Below are 24,389 nucleotides of genomic sequence, written 5' to 3'. Positions count from 1 at the left end.
GGAGAGGGCCTCCGCGCGGGCAGCCAGGCGCACGCCTGTCCGAGCAGGGTCCTGGACGGGAAGCAGGTTTACCTACTACCTCGAAACAAAACGTATGAGGGGCAGTAGGAAGAGGAGAGAGAGAAAGAATGAAGAATTAAAAGAATTAAAGGACTGACAAGATTAGAGGATCCTGGGGGTGGGGGGATGGGACAGGAATGCTCACTGCAGTACAAGCAATGTAACAGGGAAGACTGATCCTCCTAATTCTGCTGTTCTGGGCTTCTACTCAGTTTTACAAAATCAGGACAAACCAGGACAAATGAGATGAGTGTTATGTAATGGTCACCTTGTAATTTTAAACAAAGAACAGGCGCTATTGAAAATGGTTCCCAATTAGGAATTCTTAATGATCAAAAGGCAGCTTTACAGCAAAGCAAGACAGGAAATGCGTTTCATGCCCTGTTTACCAGCGCTCCTGCAGACACCCTCCCTCCCATCCGTCTGTCTGTCTGTCCATCAGTCCATGAGGCAGCTGCCCAGAGCAGAGCCCATGCGAGGCAGGGACCCGGTGACAGGGGTCGGGCATGAAGGACCTGCACTGACTCACTCTGACCTCTTCCGAGGACCTCTCTCACTGGAGCAGAAACTTCAGACATTATTTTAAAAGAAAATGGGATCTGAAGTCTCAGCAATCTCTTTTGCTTCTGGGTGCTTGCTTCTCCAGCTCATAAACAAGCGGCCACCAAGAATAATCCTGGCCGACTGCTCTTCTCGAGCTGACAACTTTATAATAAACTTCTGCATCCATTAAATGGAAAAGGCAAGAAAGCGAGACTCCAGGGCACAGCCAGGGCTCCGGCTCTGTCGCTGCAGTGACTGTGGCAGAGCCAGACGAAGCCGCCACCCACCACAGGCTCCGTGCCTGTCGGATCGCCCAGGCAGGCAGGTCGCCAGGCACTTACCTTCTTCGGGAATGACTGTCAGGGTGACGGTGACGCCGGCATCCTTGATCAGCTGCACGATGCCATCGTGGGACAGGTCGACGATGGACTGCCCATTCACTGCGGAGATGAGGTCTCCAACCTTGAGCTTCCCGCAGCGGTCGGCGGGGCTTCCCTCTATGACTCGGCCGATTTTATGGGGGATGACTGAGAAAAACAGCCGGGTTCTTCAGTTATTTAAGAGAAATCTGTTACTGCTGGATTTAGCATCATCATTAGTTAAAAATTCCACAAAACATCAAAGGAAAGCTTTTTAAAACACAAGGCAGGACCACAGGTGTGCACCCCGTCCCAGGGCAGCTGCTTGCCACGGACGGCCTCCTGCTCGGCCCACACACGGCCTCCTGCTCGGCCCACGCACGGCCTCGCTGCGTGGCTGCAACCGCGGCAGAGGCGCCTCTCCGCTCTTTCCCGTAACCCTGGCTCTGCTTTCACACTGTCACCCTGTCGTCCCACTGGAGACTGCCGGCCTCACCGGTACCGAGGACAACGACCCACTCACCTGATGTTTCTGGTCTGTTACTGGACACCCCAGCTGCATCACAGAGTGGAGGGAGGGGGAGAGAGAAGGAGACAAACCTCAATGTGGGAGAGAAACGCCAACTGGTTGCCTCCTGCCTGCCTAACCGGGGACCTGGCCTGCAACCGAGGCATGTGCCCTGACCGGGAATCGAACCAGCAACCTTTCAGTGTGGGGGATGACACTCACCCCACTGAGCCACACCAGTCAGGGCACACTGGGGGCTATTTTAGAAACTGCTACAATGAGACCATCTTCAGTCCTATCAAAGGGGCATTTACTCCCACCAAGGACCTTGTGCACAAATGCAGTTCAAACTCAAGTTTAGGGCTCAGATGTTCTGCCAGAAATCCAGGTACAGTGAAATTCTGGCCGATATTCAAACGGATCCTACTTAGTTCTAAAGCAAAGTTAATTCCTTTTATTTAGGCCTTTGGATCTTTTCTTTTTTAAAAATTTTAAATCTTCACCTAAGGACATTTTTTCATTGCTTTTTAGAGAGGGGCGGGGGGAAGAGAGAGAGAAAAACATCGATGCGAGAGAGAAGCATCAATCGGTGTCTCCCGTTCACACCCAGACTGGGGATGGAACGTGCCCGGATCAAAGATCGAAACCACAACTGAGGCATGTGCCCTGACCGGGAATCGAACCAGCAACCTTTCAGTTATGGGACGACACTCCAACAGACTGAGACACACTGGCCAGACCAGCTTCTAGATCTTTCTAAAATCAGGAACGCTGAGTGGAGTTAGAACCCCAGTGTTTCACATTACCATTACTTGGCTCACGGATAAAACCCTACCTTGAAGGTCCCAAACCGAGCCCAGGCCCTCTGCGCCTCTGTGCTGTTCGGCGAGGAGCCCCTCGTCCGAATTACTGAAGGCTTCCCTGACTACTGAGCACGCTGCTGTTGTCATGGCTTAAAATGAGTTCTCAGACACCGAGGCGCCTCTTCCAAGTGCCTCTCACCACCTGAAAAGGGGCATTTGTGTGTGTTCTCCGAGACACCCCTTCCCTGGGCCAGCGAACTTCCCAGGCCCCGGGGCCCTGCTGACTGTTTTGAACGGGGACAGGTAATGCTTTAAATGGCGCTGTGACAGTGCTCACTGCCCCAGTGAGATGAGCTCCTCCCTGCAGCGGTCTGGGCCTTGATGTGTGCAATGGACGCTTTTCTAAACCTGCATTTGGAACTGAAGTTGTTGCTGGCTGTGCTTCCTGTCCCGGGACACGCTGTTTCCTGCTCTTCCAGGATTACACAGAGAGAGATTTTATCTTAAAGGAGAGGAAGTCGAGGTTGGAAGCAAGTGCCTTTTAGCTCTGAATCACCTCAAGCACTCATTAAGCCACTTTCCTTACAAACAAAGTAATTAGGAAAGTGCCAGGGGCGGGGGTTGGGAGGTCAGGGCCAGGTGCAGGGAGGTGACTCACTGCCTGCACAACAGGTGCCGATCAGACGGGTGACTCACGCAGTGGCCCCGTGGTGACTTCTCAAATCAATACCTCAGTGATTCTCCTTCTTGGAAAAGATTTACTTGTACAGTGTTCATTCCCCTCGGCCCACGGGAAGGGGTCTGTTCAGAATGGGCAGAGCATCAGACAGAATGAATCTCTGGAGGCCCCGCAGCTCTGTCCTCACCAGGTGAGCCCTGTGGTCTGAAGGAGTTGGCAGCTCGCAGGAGAGGACTGCCTGCAGGGCTGGCCTTCTGGGGGAGGGGTGGTGAGAGCCATGGGGCTGTCCTTGGCGGCATTTAGAGCAGAACCGGAGGACGGTTGGAAACAGCAAACAGACCAGGGGAAAGGCAGCTTCCGAACACGCTCCGGATGGACTGTTTCCAAGGGGACCCCTGAGTGTACACGGCTGAGGGAGAGTCGGAAGTCCTGCCTTGGTTTTGTCCATTTCCCTGGCTTCCTTCACCTCTGGCCTCACTGTGTCTCAGACTGGCCTGTCCAGCGGCCGAGGTCACTGCGGTGCTTTTAAAACACTGCCTTCTCAGGGGAAGAAAGGGCAGCACCTGAAAAATGTCCCCTTCTCAGAGAAATCCTTTGCAACCAGAACCGAAAAGTATGTGATAAGAAAGAGAAACACGAAAACCTCTCAAGTCCTGGCAAAGCAAAAACTAGCCGAGTCATCCTCTTCATCTTCAGGTCTTTACCGAGTGCCCCTCTCATCCAGCGCTTACTCCAACTGGGCCCACGGGTGCCGGACCCAGAGCCCCAGTCTCTGAAAAACGGCAGGGACTCTCAGGGTTTCATAACTGGTATTAGAAGTGCTGCTGGGAACTGTTCTCGTGACAAATGTCACTAGAAAGCACACTGGATCATTAGGAAAAATAATCTGCACGGAGCCTAATACCTTTTTCCGCCACAAGGCCCACGAAGCAGGATCTACTCCGACACAGGTCCCTGCTTCTCACCGACGAGACCACCTCACTCTTTTCCGAGCCAGAGCCGCTCCGTCACAGTGGGCAGCCCTGGCTCAGCCTCTGAGGGAGGGGACCTCCACCCAGCTCACCCCTCCCCCCTTTCTTCCAACTGCAAGAGATGAATGGAGCTCCCAGAAGAGAGCTAGCAAGGCTCAGCGTTTTGTGAAACTGTTAAACAGCATTTCTGTGAAATTATCAATTCTGGTTCTGGGCCATGACTGAACATCTCGAGTGCTTTATCTAAAATTCATTGCCAACCTCGGCCTAATTTACTATTCAAGCTGATAATTAATGAGCTGCAAACACTCATTTCCTGCCACACATTAGCCACTGCCTGGATCTTACATTTTAATTGGGCTTTCTTTTCCATCTCATTAATACACTTTTTAAAGTTTCTTTTAAAAAAAGATCAAGAGACAGTGACAACCAGTTTCATAAATAATGATGCTGATAGTGGTGGCAGAAGCTTATGCCAAGGACCAGCGGCTCACGTTTCTTGCGGGTCCAGGCTAAGAACCCAACGCATCCTCTCCTGTAACCCTCAGACTCGGGAGAGACAGGAAGTGGCACCACCGCCCTCATTTTAGGGACGGCACGGGAGCTCCTGCAGGGTCAGTGACGTGCCCAGTGTCAGAAGGCTATTACTCGACGTCAGCAGGGCTGGAACCCAAGTCTGTCTGGTCACACAGCCCAGCGTCTAGTGAGACAGACTGTCTTGTACAGACACCTACGGTGCGGGGACCATCACAACAGGAAGAGATGGTTTAAACAAGGAAGTAGGAACCACGAAAGTTTTAAATATAAACTACTATAATGTATACAGATAAGAATGTACTGAATATATATTAAGATGTAATATAATTTTTAAATACAATCAATTTAAAGATGTTAAACATGTTTAAGTAATGCAACTTATTTTACTGAATTCCTCTAAATCACTTAGTTAAATGGTGAACATGGACTCTAACTTTTAAAATAATTTTTAAAAAAGATTTTTTATTTATTTTTAGAGAGAGGAAGGGAAGGAGAAAGAGAGAGAAATATGAGTATGTGGTTGCCTCTTGTGCACCCCCTACTGGGGACCTGGCCTGCAACCCAGGCATGTGCCCTGACAAGGAATCAAACCGGCATCCCTTTGTTTCTCAGGCTGGTGCTCAATCCACTGAGCCACACTAGCCAGGGCACTCTCCTCTAATTTCTGTAGTACTAGAAAAGGAATATCTTCGGTATAAAAAGTGCTTAGGATCGATCACACTGAGTAACAACGTCTTCACCGTTTTTGCTGAATCTGAAAGCCTGGGATTCTTCTATGGCATTAGAATGAGAACAGGATGATCTAAAATGGTAGGTTTTGGAGATTCTTATTTCTAACGATACAACGTGAAATCCACCTAACAGCTCTTTCTTTCATTTTTCTGAGACAGGACACATAATCACCCTCACAGCATCAGCGGCAGTTGCAGCTCCCAGTGTTACCATAGCAACTGCTTATGGAAAACGGAAAGCAGCAGCAGTGAGCAGTGACCTGGTCCCAGAGACGCAGCTCCGGCAGGTCCCAGGCTTCTTGCTCTACACACTTGCATTCCACTTTATCGAGATTAGTGCAAATTCCTTTGGCTCACAGCACTGTCCTGGAACTGTCTGCTTTGTTCGCTAAGATTTCAGTGACCGACCGTCATGTCTGTGAGGGACGGGTCTCCCTGCCCAGGAAATGACCAGACCCACTGGCAAGGCAGGAGGCGTTTTCAGGGCGCAGTGTGCCTTAGAAAAATAAGTTACTGGGCACAGGTGAAACACAAATGTTTGTTTGCTGGTTCTCATATTTATTTGGGTTTTATAATTATATTTAGAGATAATTATTTCTTAGAACCACTAAGACTGAGACAAATATTTAATTTGTTGAATCCTAACAGCCCTGAATATACTAAAGGTAATCCCTCTTTGTTGAGGGAATTAACACGTACATATTCATCCTTTCTTTGCACATGAGAATATTCTGTTAAACCAGGTTCAGGATATTTAATTTTTAAATGTTCTGACAAAATTTTTACCTTTCAATGAGTCATAAATTAAAGGGAAGAATGCTTCTTATTATTCAAGAAGGTCACTTTAGAGCTGGAATACGACAATTATTAAACTACTTCTACCTGGCTGGTGTGGCTCAGTGGATTGAGCTCAGGCCTGCAAACAAAAGGTCATCTGTTCGATTCCCAGTCAGGGCACATGCCTGGGTTGCAGGCCAGGTCCCCAGCAGGGGGCATGCGAGAGGCAACCACACACTGATGTTTCTTTTCCTCTCTTTCTCCTTCCCTTCCCCTCTCTCTAAAAATAAATAAGTAAAATCTAAAAAAAAAAAAAGAGACAATATTTAAAGAATAACTACTTCTAGCACTCAGTTCATTTCTGCACACACAATTTCTCCTAATTAAAAAAATACCTGCGTCCCTATATTAAAAAAAATTCAGCCCTGTTCTTTCATTCTGTTCATTGTTAATGAACAACTAGATCCTGTCCCTGATATACCGTCAAAGGTTATCTTTTTTAAAAAGATTTTATTTATTTATTTTTAGAAAGAGGGGAAGGGAGGAAGGAAGAGCAGAAGGGAGGAAGGAAGAGCGGAAGGGAAACATCAGTGTGTGAGGGAAAAACATCAGTCAGCTGCCTCTTGCATGCCCCAAAAGAAAGGCCTGGCCTGCAGCGGAAGCACGTGCCCTGACTGGGAATCAAACCAGTGACCTTTGGTTTGCGGGACGACACCCAGCCCCACTGAGCCACATCAGCCAAGGCCAAAGATAATCTTGATGAAAACTCAGCTGCTCACACTTCTTTTCTGGCACCTGAGATGATATACAAACCTGAAGTCTAGGAGGTTTGGGTCAGATTACCTGATTTTGAAAACAAAGAAAACATTCATCATTCTTAAAAAGTGAAGTCTCTAAGGCCATTCACACATAATCCCTGCTTGGTTTCATACACTCCAGTGGGAGACTCAGAAAACTGAATTCCTAGGCTGTGACGACGGGACACGGCTGCCCTTACCTCCTGGGGGCGGTTTGTTTTTGGAGGTGAGGATGACGAAGCCGAACCCTTCCTTTTCCTTCCGCTGCAGGACGACATCGTAGGCCTCCTGGGGTGCAGGCCGGGCTGCCGCTTCCGCTCGGCCCACGTGGGGAGACCCGTTCTGTGTTGGAACAAAGGCTTGGGAGCTGTCATCCTCAGGCTGTTTCTCTACAATAAACATGACCAATTTTGGTATTTCTGGCACATCATAATTTTTGATAACTAAAGTCATTTTGTGCTGAGCCTCTCACAAAAACATTCAGTTTCTAATGAAATAGAAAAGCCGCACAGCCCCACCCACGGGCGCTCCGGACAGGAGCGGCGTGCAGATGGGGCGGCAGTCTGTCTAGTGCCTTCAAAGCCCGAGACAGAAGCAGCGGGAAAGACGCACGGTGCGCTCTCAGGGCAAAGCGGTGTTTTCGAAGCGTCCGCGAAATCTGACAGTAAGAAGTGTTCTTCAAGATGCTGCCTGAATTGCAGAACAGTTTTCAGCCTTGACCAGTGATCTTAACAAAAGTTGATGAGGAATGACACAGTGAACTCCCTTTTAAAGTCAACTTTCACTGTAACTGAGTGCAGGCACTGAACTTCATGCCGTCTGGGACGTGGCAGCACCAGGACAGAGGGGCTGCCTGCGGCAGGGCGAGGGCCACGACCGGGGTTCAGGGTTCGCCTCACACAAAGGGGTTAGAGCTGCAGACCGACGCCATGGGCCAGGTGCACCAGGGGCAGTTTGCAGGCACAGAACAGGCTGTCTGCACGGACGGCGACCTCCCTTGGGCAGAGGTCGGGCCTGCCCGGATCCCTGCAAACGGCCAGGTAGCCTGCACCTTCTCCTCCAAGGATAATGTCACAATGTGAGGAATAACAGTACAAGTTAATCCTAACTGATTCTTTTAAAAGGTAAATTTTGTGGTGTAAGTCGATACAAATCATCGTTGACCACCACAACACGCTGCCACTGACGAGCACATACATGCAGCATCTGTTCTGGCTCAACATCTATCTGATTTCTGAGACCAGTTTTGAATCTCAACAAAAAGCCACCAACGGCCAATCGTTAATGAAAAACGACGGATTTTTTAGTGTCACACAGGTTGGAATGAATTAGCTAAATGTCTGCAGTGACCGCAGATGAGCGTGAAACATCTCAGGATGCCATCCCGGAGAGAGCCGGCCTCTGGCGTTGAACAGCCCATTGTTACGGTGCCGTGTTTCTGTACCAAGTGCCGCCACCTTGCGACTCCAGCCCAACCAAGGGGAGGCGACGCGCGTTAGCAGATCTGTGTGCAGCTCCAAACGCCTGATCTTTCCAAAGAGAGGCCGGGCTTTGCCCAGGACGTTGCAATCAAAGCGGGGCCTCATTTTCCAAGAGTGATGCAGTCATCAAGTCAACAAACAGTGACTGCCACCCCCTCGGTGCCGGGCTGGCGTTCTGAGGGCTGGGGTCCAGCACGTGGGTGAACGGACAAATGCCCTGCCCTCAGGGGCTTCCCGCCTTGTGCTACTGATGAGTGGCTTTGTGGGACTTTAAGTGGCAAGAAGTCACTTCCCAAAATTTCCGTTTTATATTCACAAAACTATCGATGAGCAAAATGTAAGAGAGATTTGTTTCTGAGGGTACAATGTGGACCCCGGTTCTCTGTGAAACGCCCGTTTTAATCCGGGCCCCACGACCGCCCGGTCACGTGTCTCCCCGTCTTGCTGCGTCGCTGTGACGCTGCATCGTGGCAGTACACTCACATCTCAGCGTTGTAAAGGCTCAGCGAAACCATCCGTCTGCCCGGGGCACAGTAAACGCTAAATGTTAAATTAAATTACATCACAACCTCTCAAGTAGAAACATTCTGCCCACTGAACGGTTGGGATTTCATGAGGACCCCAAATCTTCTGATACGAAGCTATTGCAGCACACAGGACGACCGAATGACTGTGTTTGCTTTTCAGAAAACAGACTGAACCTGGTAAATTCATCAGCCTATGACCACAATCTTAATACGGAAGACCCCAATTCCCTCTTTCGACAACAGCAGTACTATTTCCGAACCCTTCTGACCTTACAGGACCTCCCACAGTGAGGCCCTGGGCCACACCGGACAGGCTGCCTCGCACACGGCTAAACACGAAACACATAAAACAACCTGCAAAAGCACACGGAAGGTGTCTTTGGTGACTCAGCCGAGGGTGCGCGGGGCTGCCTACCGCCACAGAAGATCTTCCTCCGCACAGTGAGCAGCACGTGGCCGTTGCGGGCGGCGGTCGTCATCAGGTCCAGCACTTGCTTGTGTGACTTCCCCTTGACGGGGACCCCGTCGATGCACATCAGCTCATCGGCCGCACGCAGCCGGCCGTCCTTCTCGGCTGCGCCCAGGGGGATGATGGCCCCGATGTATATCTGACGGTGACAAAGCACAGGTTGCTTGCTCTACGGGTCTGCCAGGACCCACTCAGGTCCTGAACTGCTCCGTTGCGGACTTCCTGGCTGTCCTGTGCACTCCAACGGACTTCCACCATGCAGCCATGGGAACAGTCATGCTTTGGAGAGGGGGTGTCTTAGAACAGGACCATTCTTCAAAACGGCCCTGCAGATAACCACACTACATCATCCTTTCCGCGTCCTCTGAGGCGAGGACAAAGAAGCGGGGAATTACAAGGCTATCCAATAACTTTAAAAGAGTACCACCACTACAACTAAACAAAAACATTAAACTCAGGAAACCTATTTCTGTGGGGTATTAAAGGAAGGGCAGGCCTACTGCCATTGGGAAACCTGCTCACAGCAGCTGGAAAATTCTTACAATACTGCGACCACGTCCAGCTACCAGCACAAGTTCGGCAGGTAAAACAGAAACGTTTCTGGCTCTTCGATCTCAAAGCAGTCGACATGCTCAGGGAACAGTGTCCCAAGGCTCACTTGCATCTCCGTGAACACGTCTGGGTCATTCCTCTGGCCAGCAATTAAAATCCTGTCATGAGCCCTGGTCGGGAGGCTCAGTTGGTTGGAGGGTTGTCCTGCATACCCACATGGGTGGGGGTCTGATTCCCAGTCAGGGCAAATGCCTGGGCTGCGGGTTTGATCCCCAGTCGGGGCGTGTGTAGGAGGCCACCAATCAATGTTTCTCTTTCTCTATGATCAATAAACATATCCTTCTGTGAGGATTAAAAAAAATCCTATAATTAGGCATCCTGAATGTTGGAGCTGGTGTCAGAGCTGCTAAAGCCTGGCATTTAAGACAAAGTTCTCTCTCAAGTTGTTTGAGAAAAATTCTGAAAATGTCTAAGTGACCACTCTGAGTGCCGCCCAAACCGGAAGCAGTGGAACAGTGCCCCGAGCCCTTCAGAGACAGTCTCAGTTCCCTGTGTCTGGCCTGCGTAGGGGAAACCGCGTCAGCCGCACCCCATGCGGCTCGCTGGTGCACGCTTACGCTGTGGACATCACAGGCTCCGTTCAGAAGTAGAACGCCTGTCGTTTGCGAAGGTGATTGTTACTCACCTAACTTGCCGGCAGGACAATAATGTCGTCGTCATTCTTGATATTATATTTCCCCCAAACTGAACTTAAATGTATTCTTAAATTCTACAAACTGCCTTATTTCCATCATTCAAACAAAGGGCAAAACTTAAAAATAATACCCACTGCATTTGCTCTCTAACTTGATGTGAGAATCACATGTAAATAAAATTCTAGATTTTAGATGCTTTGCAAGCATAGCCCTCATGCTTTCTGGACAGAAACACAATTATTTTATATTCTTCTAGTCTCATAGGTAACAGATGAAATGGCATGCAAAATACGGAGCATAAAACCGTCAACCCATTAATAATGCGGTGAATAATATGGATTGGGCGATACAATATTCATGGCTCATGCCAAGTGTTTACGGAAGATCCAGAAGACGGAGTGACTATGGTAAATAGGATTTTGAATTATAGGTTCCTTAGGAAAGAAAAATGCCTTAAAACCTGTTTAATGAAGGCAAAAGGAAGTAAAAATTTAAAATAAGCATTAAGCACACAGAGAAATTAATTCCTGCCCAACTGACAGCTGACAGACACATCCAGTTTGCACCTCCAGCTTTAGCCTCAGGGGCTCCAAGTTAACTGAAGGACCGCGACACCAAAGTACAGTTCTCCTCATAATAATGAAACAGAGAAAACAAAATTTAAAAAACAAAACAAAAACCATATTCCGCCAAACTGCCACTTAAAAGCTTGAACAGGAACAGCTGAAGCCCAAAGAATTTGAACTCACAGATTGGTCGGGTCCATCTCCGCCCAGCACCCTGAAGCCGAACCCCGATTCCTGCTTCCGGAGAAAAACATCCAAATCTTTAGTGTTTGGCGCTAGGGAAAAACCAGAAAATGTTTCTTTAAATGAACAAATACTTTGGTTTATTTTAAAAGCATTAAAATAAAACAAAATTCAATATTTAGTAGGATAATATTGTAGAGGTCAATAAACTACATTCTTAGAACTTGCTGAGAAGCAAAAATTTACATAAGCGTGTATCACCACAAACGAATTCTAAATCTTTGTTTTGAGCTCCAAACAAAACTCTGTGCCGAGAATGCTTTAGGAATATCCACCCTCGTGCCCATGGCAGTGTTAATGGCAGCGTTACACTGCCATTAGCTCCTCATGCCCTCGAATCAAAACTACCATGTTAAATCAGAATCATCTCACTTAAGTGGAATATTTGATAGGTGCGAATTATGTCAATGAACACAGGCAAATCCTGGAAAACGAGAACCCATGAAATGCCTTAATTCTACTCCTAACCTAATACCTTTGTTTCAGAAAAGCATTCCACATGAGCTGTTTACTGAGCCTCATTTTGCAAAATGATTATTTTAAAAGAAAAGTAACAGCTAACACCTGTTCTTAGCCCCATTCTCTAGCTGGGGAACCTGAGGAGCCAGTGTCGAGCAGGAGGGAGATGACAGAGGCTTAAACTCAACTCCATCTCCACGGTTCAGCCCCCACCCCTCACTATCCCACCCCACTAAGGGGCAACCGTATGAATATCAAGTCAGGACAAGCTACTTTATGACTAAAAGTTTATCTCTGATAAGACATTAATGTTACTTATAAGTAAGAAGTATTTTCTAGAAAGGGAAAAGAGAGAACTTTAGAGATAAAAGGGCTCATGAGTCCAACTCAATCATTTTATGGGTGAGGCCCAAAGGGATCGACTAGTTTATACCAAGTTTAAGAATGTATCAGGATGTGAATGGAAGTCTGAAGTCTCCATAGTTATACTAATTTAAATTACTGCTTTGCTGTGTTTATGCCTGGGTTTCATCTTCCTTAAACATGGCCTGGGACGATCAAGATAAAGGTCTACAATTGGTTAAATTAACTATGAAGTCAATTATATAGAATATTTCCCCCTGGGTACATCTCTTCCAAGGTAGATTTAAATCTCTCAAAACCAAATGCATTAAGAAAATTAAACCTATTTCAATCTGCACCTTTCCTTTGGAAAGGATTAGCCTCAGTAAAGCAACCCGTGTGGACCTAAGCTTCTGCCCCATGCGCTCTCCCCCTCATCGTCCCTCAGCCGGGCTCTGCAGGGGCCTGCTCTGAGGTTTCCTCCTCACGCTGCAGAGCCCTCTGACTCATGGCTCTCCATTCCCAGCCCGGAAAATCTCTCCGAAGCACAGCCCGACGACACCACCCCTAGACTGAAAGCCACTCCATGGCTGCCCACCACTCCTCTGGCCGACACCGGCCTCCACGACGGGGTCCTGGCCTCTGGGTTCCCTTGACAACCACGCCCAGCCCCACGGACCCTCTTGCAGCACCCAGACCGTGCAAGGCCAAGGTGCAAACGCTATTCCTTCTTTCTTTCCCTCCTAACTGTCCTGCAAACACTTCTGTCTTTGAAGATGTGGCTAAAACCCAACTCCCCGTATGAGGCAGTGCCCACCACTCCTGCTACCGTGGCGGTAAACCTAACTGTTTCCCCGTGTGGCTCACTTCGTGTCGTCCACCCTTCTGTTACTGCACCGGCAAGGCTCATGTGTACTTATTTGCACACTTATTTGATTACATATTTGTTTTTTCCATTTTAGGTTTAATCATCTTTTTGGGTGCAGGGCCCATGCAACTTATTTATTTATCTCTTTATTCCCATTACTGACTTTGATGTTGGATAGTAGGCACTTAATACATGTTTTTGGAAAAAATGAATGAAAGAATGAATGAATGAATGCTGAATGTACATGGAAGAAGCCTGGCGTCATATGAAAATGGGAATGAAGGAATAACTTTTAAACATGGTTTTGAAAAATGGGCGGGCCCCAGTTTTAAAAAATTCAAATTTATTCTGCCACATGCTCTCCTGAAATACTGCACAACCACTTACGTTTATCTTCATATAAAGTCTTGGACTTCAAGTAGACCTCGGAAGGATCCAGTTTCGGGGACCCTGACCTGATAATGCTGGGTGGAAAAGGCATGGGCTGGGGGATGGGCTCGTTTATGGCCTCCAAACTTCCTGAATTTTCCTTTGTATTCTGAAATGGAAAAGGACCTTACTTAGTATTTTAAGAAACCAGATGGTCCATCAGTTCATACAACGCTGTCTACACTGTACGTCACTGATTCCGGGGGCAGAGCTGGGGCGTGGGACGCTGCGGGGGAGCAGGCGTCCGTGGTCACGGGTGTCTGGCTAAAACACGTTTAACTGAAACTGGAAAAGGCTTTGGGTGGTATCAAGAGAAAGGCCTTCATTAGTCCTGAGCCCCTGCCCTGCTCTCCAAAAGCAAGACCCAAGTCGCCTGAGAAAATGAGTGGTAATGCCACATGGCCGTGCTTCTGAGCAGGAGGGAGGGAGGCAGACGAAGAGAAGATCTTCAGGAAGCACCCCCTTCGCTGAATCTACCCCCCGGTGGGGATGTTCTGGAGAATGTTCTCCTGAGCAAACTCGGCAGGAAGCCTTACTCTAGTGTAGGTCCGGGGACCTGCATGGCCAAGCCACGTGTGTCCGGGAGATGAGCACCGCCGCCAGCCAATCGGATGAGGGGAAACGGCATATTTTCCCAGTTTTCTTGTTCAGATGGCACTTGAGCAAAGTAATGTCCAAGCAAACAGAGTTCTTTCAGAACATCTTAAAAATGAAATCCAACAAACAGCTCAAAAAAATTGGGTTTTGAGAACAGCTCAAGGCCCTGAATTATGGTGGGGAGAAGGGGATGACAGATGTGTGTGATAAAACAATTCACAATGACCGGGATGCAGGAGCAGCCGAGAGCAGGGAGGGGTGGGAGGGGACCTGCCACTGACCCAGACCCAGGCGGATGGTGGGGAGATTGGAGCAGCCTCCTCCCCTTTGCCCTGCACGTGCTGGGATTCTGGGAGCAGCACGGGTCAGCGGGGACTTCCGTCCACTCGGAAGCACTGGGGTCACCACACCGCACTGGCATCCACGATGAAATTGGTAAGGTGGTGCAGGAGGGAAGAAGAGCTACTGGAGGAACCAGAGAAACACAGAAAGCCACAGAGCAATTTGAACTGAACTGGAAAAAAAGTTCTGTCCACGCTGGACCAAAGTGGTACGGTCTGTACAAGTGCAGCGTTTCTTTCCTTTGGGTCTGTAAAGCGGTGACTTTGCAGGGGATCCCACTTGGTGGGCTAGAGAGAATTTATCCATTTCACACGCAACGGTCTTCCCTTTCGTCGCTGGTGGTTCACGGTCATGCACAACAGACGCCAACGCAAGCAAAGTACATTGATTCGGGATTTCTCACGTAAGTGTTTGTCCACATCCAGGTAACCATGGTGGCCTGAGAAGCTGCATGTGTGCGTCTCACACAGTCTCTCGACCAGCATCGTTCATCCAGTGCCTCCTCCTCCTCTGGTCTTATTCTCTCTCCACGTCCTTCAGTTGGCTCCGCAGTTATTCAGAAGAACGCCAGAGAAAACGCTGTTGCACCTCCAACAGCCTGTCACCTGGACAACCAGCACACTGGGCACAGAGGCCACGATTCTCTTGCAAGTCTTGTCTAGTCCTAAATGTGAGAAGGTTGTCTAAATGGGGGTATTCACAGTCGCCGCGGAATTCCGTGAGGCCAGCCCGTCTCTGTCCCCTGGGCACCAAGGCACAGATGTGAGCTTCCTCTCTCACACGGAGTGGGGACTCCTGTGTAGGCACGTCAGTGTGCCCACTTTCACTGTTCAGAGCGGCGACTTTCAATCTTTCTCATCTCGCAGCACACGTAGAATCATTAGTGAAATTCTGCGGCACACCAAAAACTATATACTTTTTGCTAATCTGACAAAAAAATAGGTTTAATTTTGATTCCCCCACACCGGTCAGCTATTGTTGTACTGACTGTTGTCTTCTTTTTTCTTTTTGGACGACCTAAGGGAAAAGAGGTCAATGCCCCTGACTAAATGGTCGGGTATTGCACGTTTTAAAAACTCGTGCAGCATGTCAGTTGAAATCGCTGGTCTAGAGGACAGGACTATTGGTCGTTCAGGTCTCTCGTATGCCTCCAATGGACATACTCAGCCAGGAGAGCACATCTCTTCCCTACGGGGCTTTTTCTAACTCCCACGCTTCCCTCTGAGTGTCTGACACAAGCCTGGGGCAGCCTGGCTCCTACTTCTCCTGGGCGGGCCAGTCACGGCTACAGGGGGTGGTCCTTACGCAGGGGGCTGGGGTATCCCTTTGGGCGTGTTGGGAAGAAGCAATTGAGGGACGCTGTATACTCACCGTTTTGGTAGTTTTCGTTGGTGAAGGAGGACCTTAAAAAAATAAGCCAAATTTTAAAAACAGAGGAAGCATTTCCAGACTACAAATACTGTTAACATTTAAGATAAACTAGCTTCGACCTTCGGCAGGCTAGTAAATTCTCTGACACCTCCTATGTGCCAGGCATTATACACGAATTATTTTATTTTTATGACAACCCTAAGGCATAAATATTACTACCGTTTTACAGATAAGGCCGCCAAAGACCCAACTGGAGTAACATTATCTCCCTACACCACAGGACACCCGGGGAGCAAGGCAAGAAACTGACATCCAACCTGAAACCATGTGCCGCCCCCCCACCTGCGCAGACTCTGAGAACCCTCCAGCCCTCCCTCTGAGCACACGCCACAACTCGCAGAGAAGAAACAGTTCAAATAAATGAGAATGAGAAAAACAAAAACGAAAATAACGCAATGAAGCTGAACTACTCAAAAATGAGAACTAAAGGCCAGAGAGATGAATGAGTGAAGAGCCAGGTTTTATTCATTACAGTACTAGTCATTCGTAGGCACAGACTTAGGAAAGCCTATTAAAATGCAAACTTTGGAATCAGTCCCTGGACCCGAACTGATAACGTCTGGGAGCAGTTCATGCCAGCTGATGACCTTGGAAAATAAAGATTATATTTCCCTCCCATGAGCACTGTGGGGTTTAATTAACATTTGCAGATAGGAACCGGAGCTTAAGATAGAAGCTTTCCGAGCACAGGTTATCAGGATCCCTCTTGCAGAACGGATTAGCCCGCCATCCCACACTTTGCTCCTTCGCAGAGGGGCTGGCTCTCTCAAACATCTTCGGTGCGGTACAGCGGTCCCGCCGAGGTACCAGTGATGGAAAGAGTCCGTTTCTACCGTCGTCATCAACAGAGAAGACGAAAGTAAGAGGATGTGTTTCATGTGAAGTAACACGACTTCACAGAGTGACTCTCTCCTATCATTAAAGACATAACTCGGACTTTTAAAAGAATACAGAGGAAAAGAAATCCACCATGTACGTATGAGTGAAACTATTAATAACTAAGGAATCTTCTGCAAGAGGTACTGCTTATGGAAGCTGACAGAACCTTCCAGAAAGGCCCACTGCGGACCAGCTAGGCCTGCGGGGAAAAGACACTAACCGGCGGGGAAGGACGCGCCGCAGACAGAAATGCGTGACCAGTGGCGCCTCTCCCTGCGGCGTGTTCACTCACCTCCTCGGACGATAAGCAAGGGCACGTCTGCCCCCGCTGGGAACTGCTTCAGCACCTCCACCACTTGCAGGTGGGTTAAACTCTGCACGTTCTGGTGGTAAATTTCCTTGATTATGTCCCCTTTCCGGAGGCCCGGGCACCACTGGCTGTCCAATATCATTTTCACCTTCTGTCCAGTGGGGCTGTCGGCAATGGCAAACCCAAAGCCCTTAGGGCCCTTCACCAGAGGCACGGTCACCAGGTCAGGCTGGGAGCTGCCCGACGACGCCGTGGACCCTCTCTGTCCGCTCGGATCTGATGGCCCATTGAGACGGTCGCTGGCCAGGGGGTGTCCCGACTTTCCGTTCTGGTCCAGGACCATGGCTCCCGACTTAAAATCCTGAGTGTTCCCGCCAGTCTCTCCCTTGGCTGCAGACGGCCCGTTGATGACGGGGGTAGCGGCCACCATGTCCACAACAGGGTCTTCGCTGTCGTCCGGCAGCGGATAACCACGACACAAGGTGAGGTTCACGTACTGATTGACGGGCACCAACTGAAACATCTGGACAACATCTGCGTGGGTGTGACCAAGGACACAGTTGCCATTGATGTCTACAATGACGTCACCTGGTAACAGATAACCGTGGCAATGATATTAAAACCATCGGAAAAGTTCATTTTTTTGTTGTCAGGGGTCACAGAAGTAACTGAAATTTAGCATCTAAATTTGAATTCTGGAAATCTCTTCCTCTTCATTAACTGCTGGTTTTGAATAGACATGTGGCTCTCCCCTGTGACTCCTCTCTAGAAAGAATATGTAAGTGTATAAATCTTAATTATCTTTATAGCAAAGGGTTATGACCTCAAGCTCAAGGGACTCATACCAAAAGTAAGCGCAAATTCGCATTATCATTGTTAGTACCTCCTCTGTGTCCCACCTACGTGCCGCACCAGCGAGGTGCATTGTGGCAGCCACTCGGTGCACAGGAGAGGGGCGAGTGCCTCCCACCGGCTACCTGCATGAAAGGCAATCTTCAAATACCACCTTGTTCCTTTGCTTTGAAAAAGCCACTATGATGTGTTTAAAAATTCATCATGTAGTGCTAAAGATAAGAATAGTGTTGTTATGAATATATTTTCTTTCGGCATCCTTCTTTTTTAGAGTTTCAACTTGTTGTAATTCAGATTTCACAAGGAGAAACAAGCAACACAAAATTCAACCCAAGCGAAGGATATATTAAGACACTGAAAAGTCGGCTAAAATAATCTTGTGAAAGTTGGCTCTGCCGCCCCATTCTGACATTATTACGACCCTGCCACTCGACATCCAGCAGCTGTGCTTTTTGAACACAGCCTCAACTTTTACACTTTGTCCTCTGCCGTCTCATCCATTTGCTGCTTTTATTGGATGTACCTAATTAAAAGATCATGGCCAAATAGAGGTACTTTAATTTGTTCTGATTTCATGTGGGCTTCAGAAAAACCAACATGAATGTTCTTTAAAAAACATTAGTCTGTGGAAATTTGTTTTCAAACCTAAGAAGATACAGAAATTAGACTCATCAGAAACAAAGTTTTGACTTTTCCTCCCCTGGTTAAAACCCCAGAATTTTCACGGAAGTATTGGATTGCTATGCAAATAAGGTGATTTTAGACAAATCTGAATATGGTAAAATTTCAACAGCATACATAATAGCTATGAGATATATTCCATGGACAAAATGTTGAAAAAGTTCAAAAACTGAGAACTTAAAAAAAACCTTATTAATTTTAATCTCTAGAGTTTGTTTTATAATGTTATAGAGGAGGGCTAAGATAATGATCTTTATAAATATAACTTTTGATTAAGTTTCTTTAAGTTCCCATCACCTACATGGGGAAGCATAATTTGAAAGATTCCACATCCTAACTGGAAACAGGCCGATATCCACCACGAAAAGCACAATGACTTTGGAAGTGTCCAAACGCAGGCTGCGTTCACAGGGTGGGGCAGCAGAGGGCCAGGGATGTCTATTCAACAGCCCGAGAGGCAACCTCAGTGGAATACGAAAACTCTTCTGGAGAAACGTGTTTAAACCACCTTCAGAATCTGTAGCCAGTCTTGAACTTCCCCTCTGCTATAAACACTGTCAGCCATGTACAAATTCCTAGAAATTATGAAGTTAGGAAAACTACAGAAAAGACTAATTGGTACAGCTCTGTAAAAATGGTAATATGTGTGTCTACCATTCTCCACATAGTTGCTGAATTTTATTCACAATAAGTGAGGCTAAGGAAAAAGACAAACGAAAAAAACTTGGGAGAAAACTGGGGGACAATCTGTTTGGTGCCACTATCAACATAACGATGGGTCGTTTTCCAAAGAAGATTAGAGGTCAATGTTAGGTAGCTCCAAAAGCACCCTGCATAATTGAATAAAAACCAAACAGTCAAGTAGTTTTCTGAGATGGTTCATAAATCCTTAGCTTAGTAGAGCCAAAGAGTTAACTCAGAATTACATAAAATTAATAAATTTAATACCTTTTCTGTTTTCACTTATTTGTAAAGATGGCCCCTCTCAAAACTAATACATACCTAATTTAAAGGATAAGCTATTTTAACACAGAAATCTCCTTCATTTGTATAATTTAGTTCCTTCTCTCTATACAAATTATATAGTTAATATACTATATACTTACGTATTGGTATTATTTCTAAAATTTATTATATATTTAGTCATGCATTTTTGCTACAGAAATTTAAAAATGCTCGAATCATTTTTAATGAAGTACTGCCCCAGATGCTATGGGGATGGTATGTAATATCCAGAATATGTACACGTATATATTTATTATATATGCAGACGCACAGGGTCTGGTACAAATAATGCCCCTTTTTATTACAAAATCCTTTATTACAAAATCCTAAGCATGTTATTCTGTAACATAACAACATCACCCTCAAGCACACCATGTGACATATTAGGTGAAATGTTCAAATTAAAACTATACACTATCAGCCCTGGCTGGTGTAGCTCAGTGGACTGAGCGCGGCCCTGTGAACCACACAATCGTGGTTCAATTCCCAGTCAGGGCACATGAGTGGGTTGCAGGCCAGTTCCCGGCAGGGGACACACCAGAGGCAGCCATACATTGATATTTCTCTCTCTCTCCTTCCCTTTCCCCCTAAAAATAAATAAATAAATAAAATCCAAAAAAATAAAAATAAAACTATACACTATCACACCCCTATGATTACCCGGCCAACCACACCCAAGCAGGCCTCACTTCTGCTGCGCCGTGTGTGTGAGTGTGTGTGAGTGTGCGTGAGTGTGTGTCCCCTTTCACTCTGGTATTTGGTACGGCACCGCCAGTCTTCAAGCCGTTCTGAAAAGCCGCTCACCTGGGGCGATCTTCCCGTCCTGAGCGGCAGGCCCGTCTTTCAGCACGTTCTTCACCTGCAGGAACTCATCGGGCCGGTCCCCGCCGATGATGGTGAACCCGAAGCCCATCACGCTTTTCTTCAGCGCCGCCCGAATGAGGACGCCTTTCAGCTGGGACGGGTCTCGGGTGAAGTGGGACTTCTCCATGTCTGGGCCAAACGAGAAATGGCTTTGAGCACGAAAACCATGACCAGGCCTATGGCCTTTGAAGGCAATATGTAAGGTAGTCTGCGTAACTTAAACACAACGAACCACAAAGAAGAGAACATTAGAGAGAATCTAATGTTATGGAACAGTTAGAACTTAAATTCATAAACTACTAGTAAATCACTAAAAAAAAAACGTGGTGAGTCACTTCTCTTCTCTAGGATCCTTCCATGTTCCATGAAAGGTAAAAGCGCCTACTTCCCCTCCTCCGCATCGCCTTGTTTGTACCTACTTTCACCGAAGGAGTCGCTTGTCTGGACTCAAAACGGGAGGTGCACCCTGACTACTCAACTCCTGAAGGTCAGCGACACCCACCCCGCTGCGCCCTGCCCTTGAACAAGCATCCACTGAGCCGAGGGTGCACACGGCGCAGGGAAGACGGAGACAACCGTCACACACCTGTGAGAAAGGCTGTTGGCAGAGCTTCTCATAAGGACAGCCCAGGCTTTCTGCGGCCTTGCACTGACATCTGACGGGAGGAGAGAATCCCTAAACACAGGAAGTAGCTTCCTGCTTCTCTCACTCATGTTCACTGGCTGCCTCAGGATGAAAAACAGCCCAGCCCCACCAACAAGCCTATTTTTAGCGACTTCCTCAGATGGTCTCAGAACTGAGGGTGGTCCACATCTGCAGAGAACACCTCCCTCCCTGTCCCCAGGACCTCCCCTGCCCTCGCCACAATGGCTGCCATCAGGGCGCTTCTGAAAACCCCGAGAGGACCAAAGCAGACAGATTCATAATTTCCAAAACACTGTTTAAGTTAGCTTTTAAAAAGATGGTTTAGCATGTTATGCCAAATATTTTTGAACAGTTCTATTGAGATATAACTCACATACGACAGAATTCAGCCACGGACAGTGGACAAGTGCTGTTCGCTCGTCACCGTAACCTAATTCTAGGAAAAGCTCTCCCTCAGACAAGAAATCCCCAGGCCCACCAGCAGTCGCTGCGCTTCCTCCCCGACCTGAACCCACACCTCATCTTGGGTAAACACTCATCTAACTGTCTACAGATCTGCCCAGTCTGGACTTTTTGCATGAACTGGAGCCACATAATATGAGTCTTCTGAGTGGCCCCTCTCACCCCTCGTCACGTTCCCGAGGTTCGTCTGGGTCGCAGCGTGTGTCAGTGCCCCACTCTTGCAACTGCCAGAGCACGTTCCGCTGCCCGGGCAGATCTTACTCCATTCATCCATGTCAGCTGATGGGCACTGGGGCCGTTTCCACTTTTTGGCTACAACGGATGACGTTGCTGTGAACTTTCACGTCCTCTAAAATTTCTGTCTTTCTGATTTAACTTTTCCTGACACCCCAAGACCCGGTTCAGAAGTGATGGGCCCCCGTGGTTTTCTCCACCAAAGCAGCACTGAGCACTCCCAGCTTTAAGGTGCCGCCGCCCCTGTACGTCTCTATGACAATGAAAGGCACCACTTATCTGTCACCATTTGCAGATACGCTGTAAGCACTTTGCTTGTATTAATTTGCAACTCTGAATCCCCTTAGGAGATAATTATAGTATTACCCCTATTTTTTAGAGGAGGAACACAGAGGCACAGAGAGTTTAGGGAACTCACCTAAAGTCACACAGCTGGGATTCAAACCCACCCACCCATGCACATTTAACCGCTATTCCCGGATGCCACCTGTCATCCTATGTTGTGACCATTTGTTTCCTACATGAGACTGTCAACTGTTGAGGGCCAGACCTGTCCAATCGTTTTTGAATACCATATTCCTGGCAAGGCATCTGGTAGGTGCTCAAAAAGATTTGTTAAACTAAAAATACTTGCTAAATCAAATGCAAAACTTAAGAGACGAGACCGGGTTTTGAAGAGTAGCTACAAGAAAGAATGGTTTCTCTCACGGGCAACAGAGCTGGGGGTCTACTCGGTCGCTACAACACGACCACACAAGCCGCTACCGTGGTCGTTAATCACAGATGTGGTGGGGGGAGAAGACGGGGAGGGAAGAACAGAAGGTAAGAAACTGCTGCACAGGTTTTTCAAAACACACATAGCCAGGCTCCCCAAAATCTCAGATCCCACTGAGTTTTAAAATGTTTCCCTAAATGACCCTAGTATGATTAATACCATCCCACCTGAGAGGCAAATGATATGATGGACTTATTTAGTACTTCTTCGTATCAGCTAATGAAGAATCCTGAATGGTTGCTGATAACAGACCTAAGCAATTAACTTGGGAGACACCCATAATGAATGAGAGATCTAATACTGGCCTTACACATTAGGAATCAAACCAATCTTAAATCCCCCACCTGTAACAAAGCTCCCAGGCCCTTCTCGCAACAGTTCACACGGCACGAGAAAAACGTCAGTGTTCTCGAAACACTCCAGTGTGGGGCCGAGATCCGGCCCATCTTCACAGCAGCAAACATGAGACACTCTCTGTCGGATTTCTGAGCCCCAACGACGAAGAGCTCCAAGTCACTTTGAATTCCGTCAGCTGTAAGTGTCACGGGTTAGGAGAAAGTCCTACCTGGTTTTGAAGACCCCACATCAGGTTGTCCTGACTGCTTTTTCCTTTTGGCTTCCTCCACTGGATTTTCAAACTGGGTTTTCTGGTTAAGGTGACTGTAAAGTGCAGAAAAACATGCATTTCAGTTTGAGATGAAAGAGTTACACCGTTTTAAAACCGGCCACCAGACCGTTCCATCACCACAGTGTCAGGGACAGTTCAGACCCTCAGGCGGGGGACAAACGGAGCTGACACGTCGCAGTGGAAGGGCTTCCGGCAACTAAAGCAAAGCCCAGAGACGATGCCCAGGAGTCACAGCCACTGACACAATCACTACAGCTTCTTCATGAATGCAGGGTGACAGAAAAGAAACTAAAATGCAAATTAAAAAACAAAAATAAAAACCAAGTTTTAGTCTAAATGCACAAAAAACCGTAGTAGTCCTCATAGCTGATGCAACCATAACGCTGGTGACTGAGCAATTTTTTAATAAGGTAGTTAACAGTAGGAGAGTGTTAAGTTTCTCTAAAATGAAGCAGCTATGAAAACACTTTGGAGGAAACCTGGGTACAGAAGCCTTCTAGAATTTTACTATTACTTTTCCACGGGCTCGCCCACATCCATTTAGCAGCAAGTCAGAGAAGAGGTGTGCTTTTAGCAAATTACATTCTTACAGAACAACTCCTTTGCACTTAACTTTCTTCTTAATTATATAATGATTAAATGAGTTATGTAATTGCAACGTAAGTTTAACGGGCATTTCTGATTCGGGGACACTCTCAATTGACTTGGAAAGCATACAAGTCTGTGGGGGAACGCAGAGAAGAGGGACACAACGAGGGTGAGTGATCAGCCCCTGGTGCCAACACCCCACGGGCGAGAGGACGTGCTGCGGAGGGGGCAGGGCAGGGCCCTCCGGGCGGGTCGGTCAGCTGGACGTTGGCTAAGAACGCAGCTGCTGTACAAGGGGCTCAGGACCACAAACGGGGCTAATGCGGAAGCCATGGGAACGATATTCTAGCACTCCCAAAGCACACATGTATTTCAGCCTAATGACACGCGTTTTCCAGCCAAATCTGTTTTTTAAAAAGTGATGTTGTTGAACGCCGACGAACACTGAGCCAGCAGCATTCCAGACTGTGGCCGAGGACTAGGACACCTGCACAAGAGCAGTCACACAACTTGCACAATCCCCTCGCTGTTTGTGAACATTAACGGTGACAGAGGAGGGGGCAGCTGCCAGGTCTCTGTCACTCCAGTGTCCTGATGACCCCGAGGCCAACGCAGTTACTGCTTTCAGAGCCCCAAGGCTGTCGGGTTCTGCCCGACATTCCCCGGGCTCTGACATCACAAAAACTCAAGTGCGCTCCT

General features: G+C 47.7%; 1 protein-coding gene across 6 annotated transcripts in view; it reads right to left on the bottom strand.

The window, feature by feature from the left end:
• Positions 1-24,389, bottom strand: part of MAGI3 (membrane associated guanylate kinase, WW and PDZ domain containing 3) — a 201,074-nt gene that overhangs the window by 27,212 nt on the left and 149,473 nt on the right. For 3 of the 6 annotated variants that reach the window (XR_005065430.1, XM_037038724.1, XM_037038728.1), the window contains exons 8-17: positions 23,040-23,134; positions 20,298-20,486; positions 16,938-17,543; positions 15,707-15,738; positions 15,324-15,329; positions 13,355-13,505; positions 11,239-11,330; positions 9,189-9,381; positions 6,966-7,154; positions 945-1,130 (exon numbers count right to left, since the gene is read on the bottom strand). Coding sequence is in view for 5 of the 6 variants with exons in the window: in XM_037038724.1 (XP_036894619.1) it covers positions 945-1,130; positions 6,966-7,154; positions 9,189-9,381; positions 11,239-11,330; positions 13,355-13,505; positions 15,324-15,329; positions 15,707-15,738; positions 16,938-17,543; positions 20,298-20,486; positions 23,040-23,134 (1,739 nt within the window). In the remaining variant the exon portion in view is untranslated. The remainder of the gene's footprint in view (positions 1-944; positions 1,131-6,965; positions 7,155-9,188; positions 9,382-11,238; positions 11,331-13,354; positions 13,506-15,323; positions 15,330-15,706; positions 15,739-16,937; positions 17,544-20,297; positions 20,487-23,039; positions 23,135-24,389) is intronic. The other 3 variants (XM_037038726.1, XM_037038725.1, XM_037038727.1) reach the window with 3 other exon arrangements.

Source organism: Sturnira hondurensis, unplaced genomic scaffold (assembly GCF_014824575.4).
Source record: "Sturnira hondurensis isolate 20B ecotype Veracruz unplaced genomic scaffold, ASM1482457v3 Scaffold0024822, whole genome shotgun sequence".
Lineage (NCBI taxonomy): Eukaryota > Metazoa > Chordata > Mammalia > Chiroptera > Phyllostomidae > Sturnira > Sturnira hondurensis.
The sequence above is the reverse complement of the archived record's forward strand: the minus strand, read 5'-3'. Positions and strand labels throughout refer to the sequence as shown.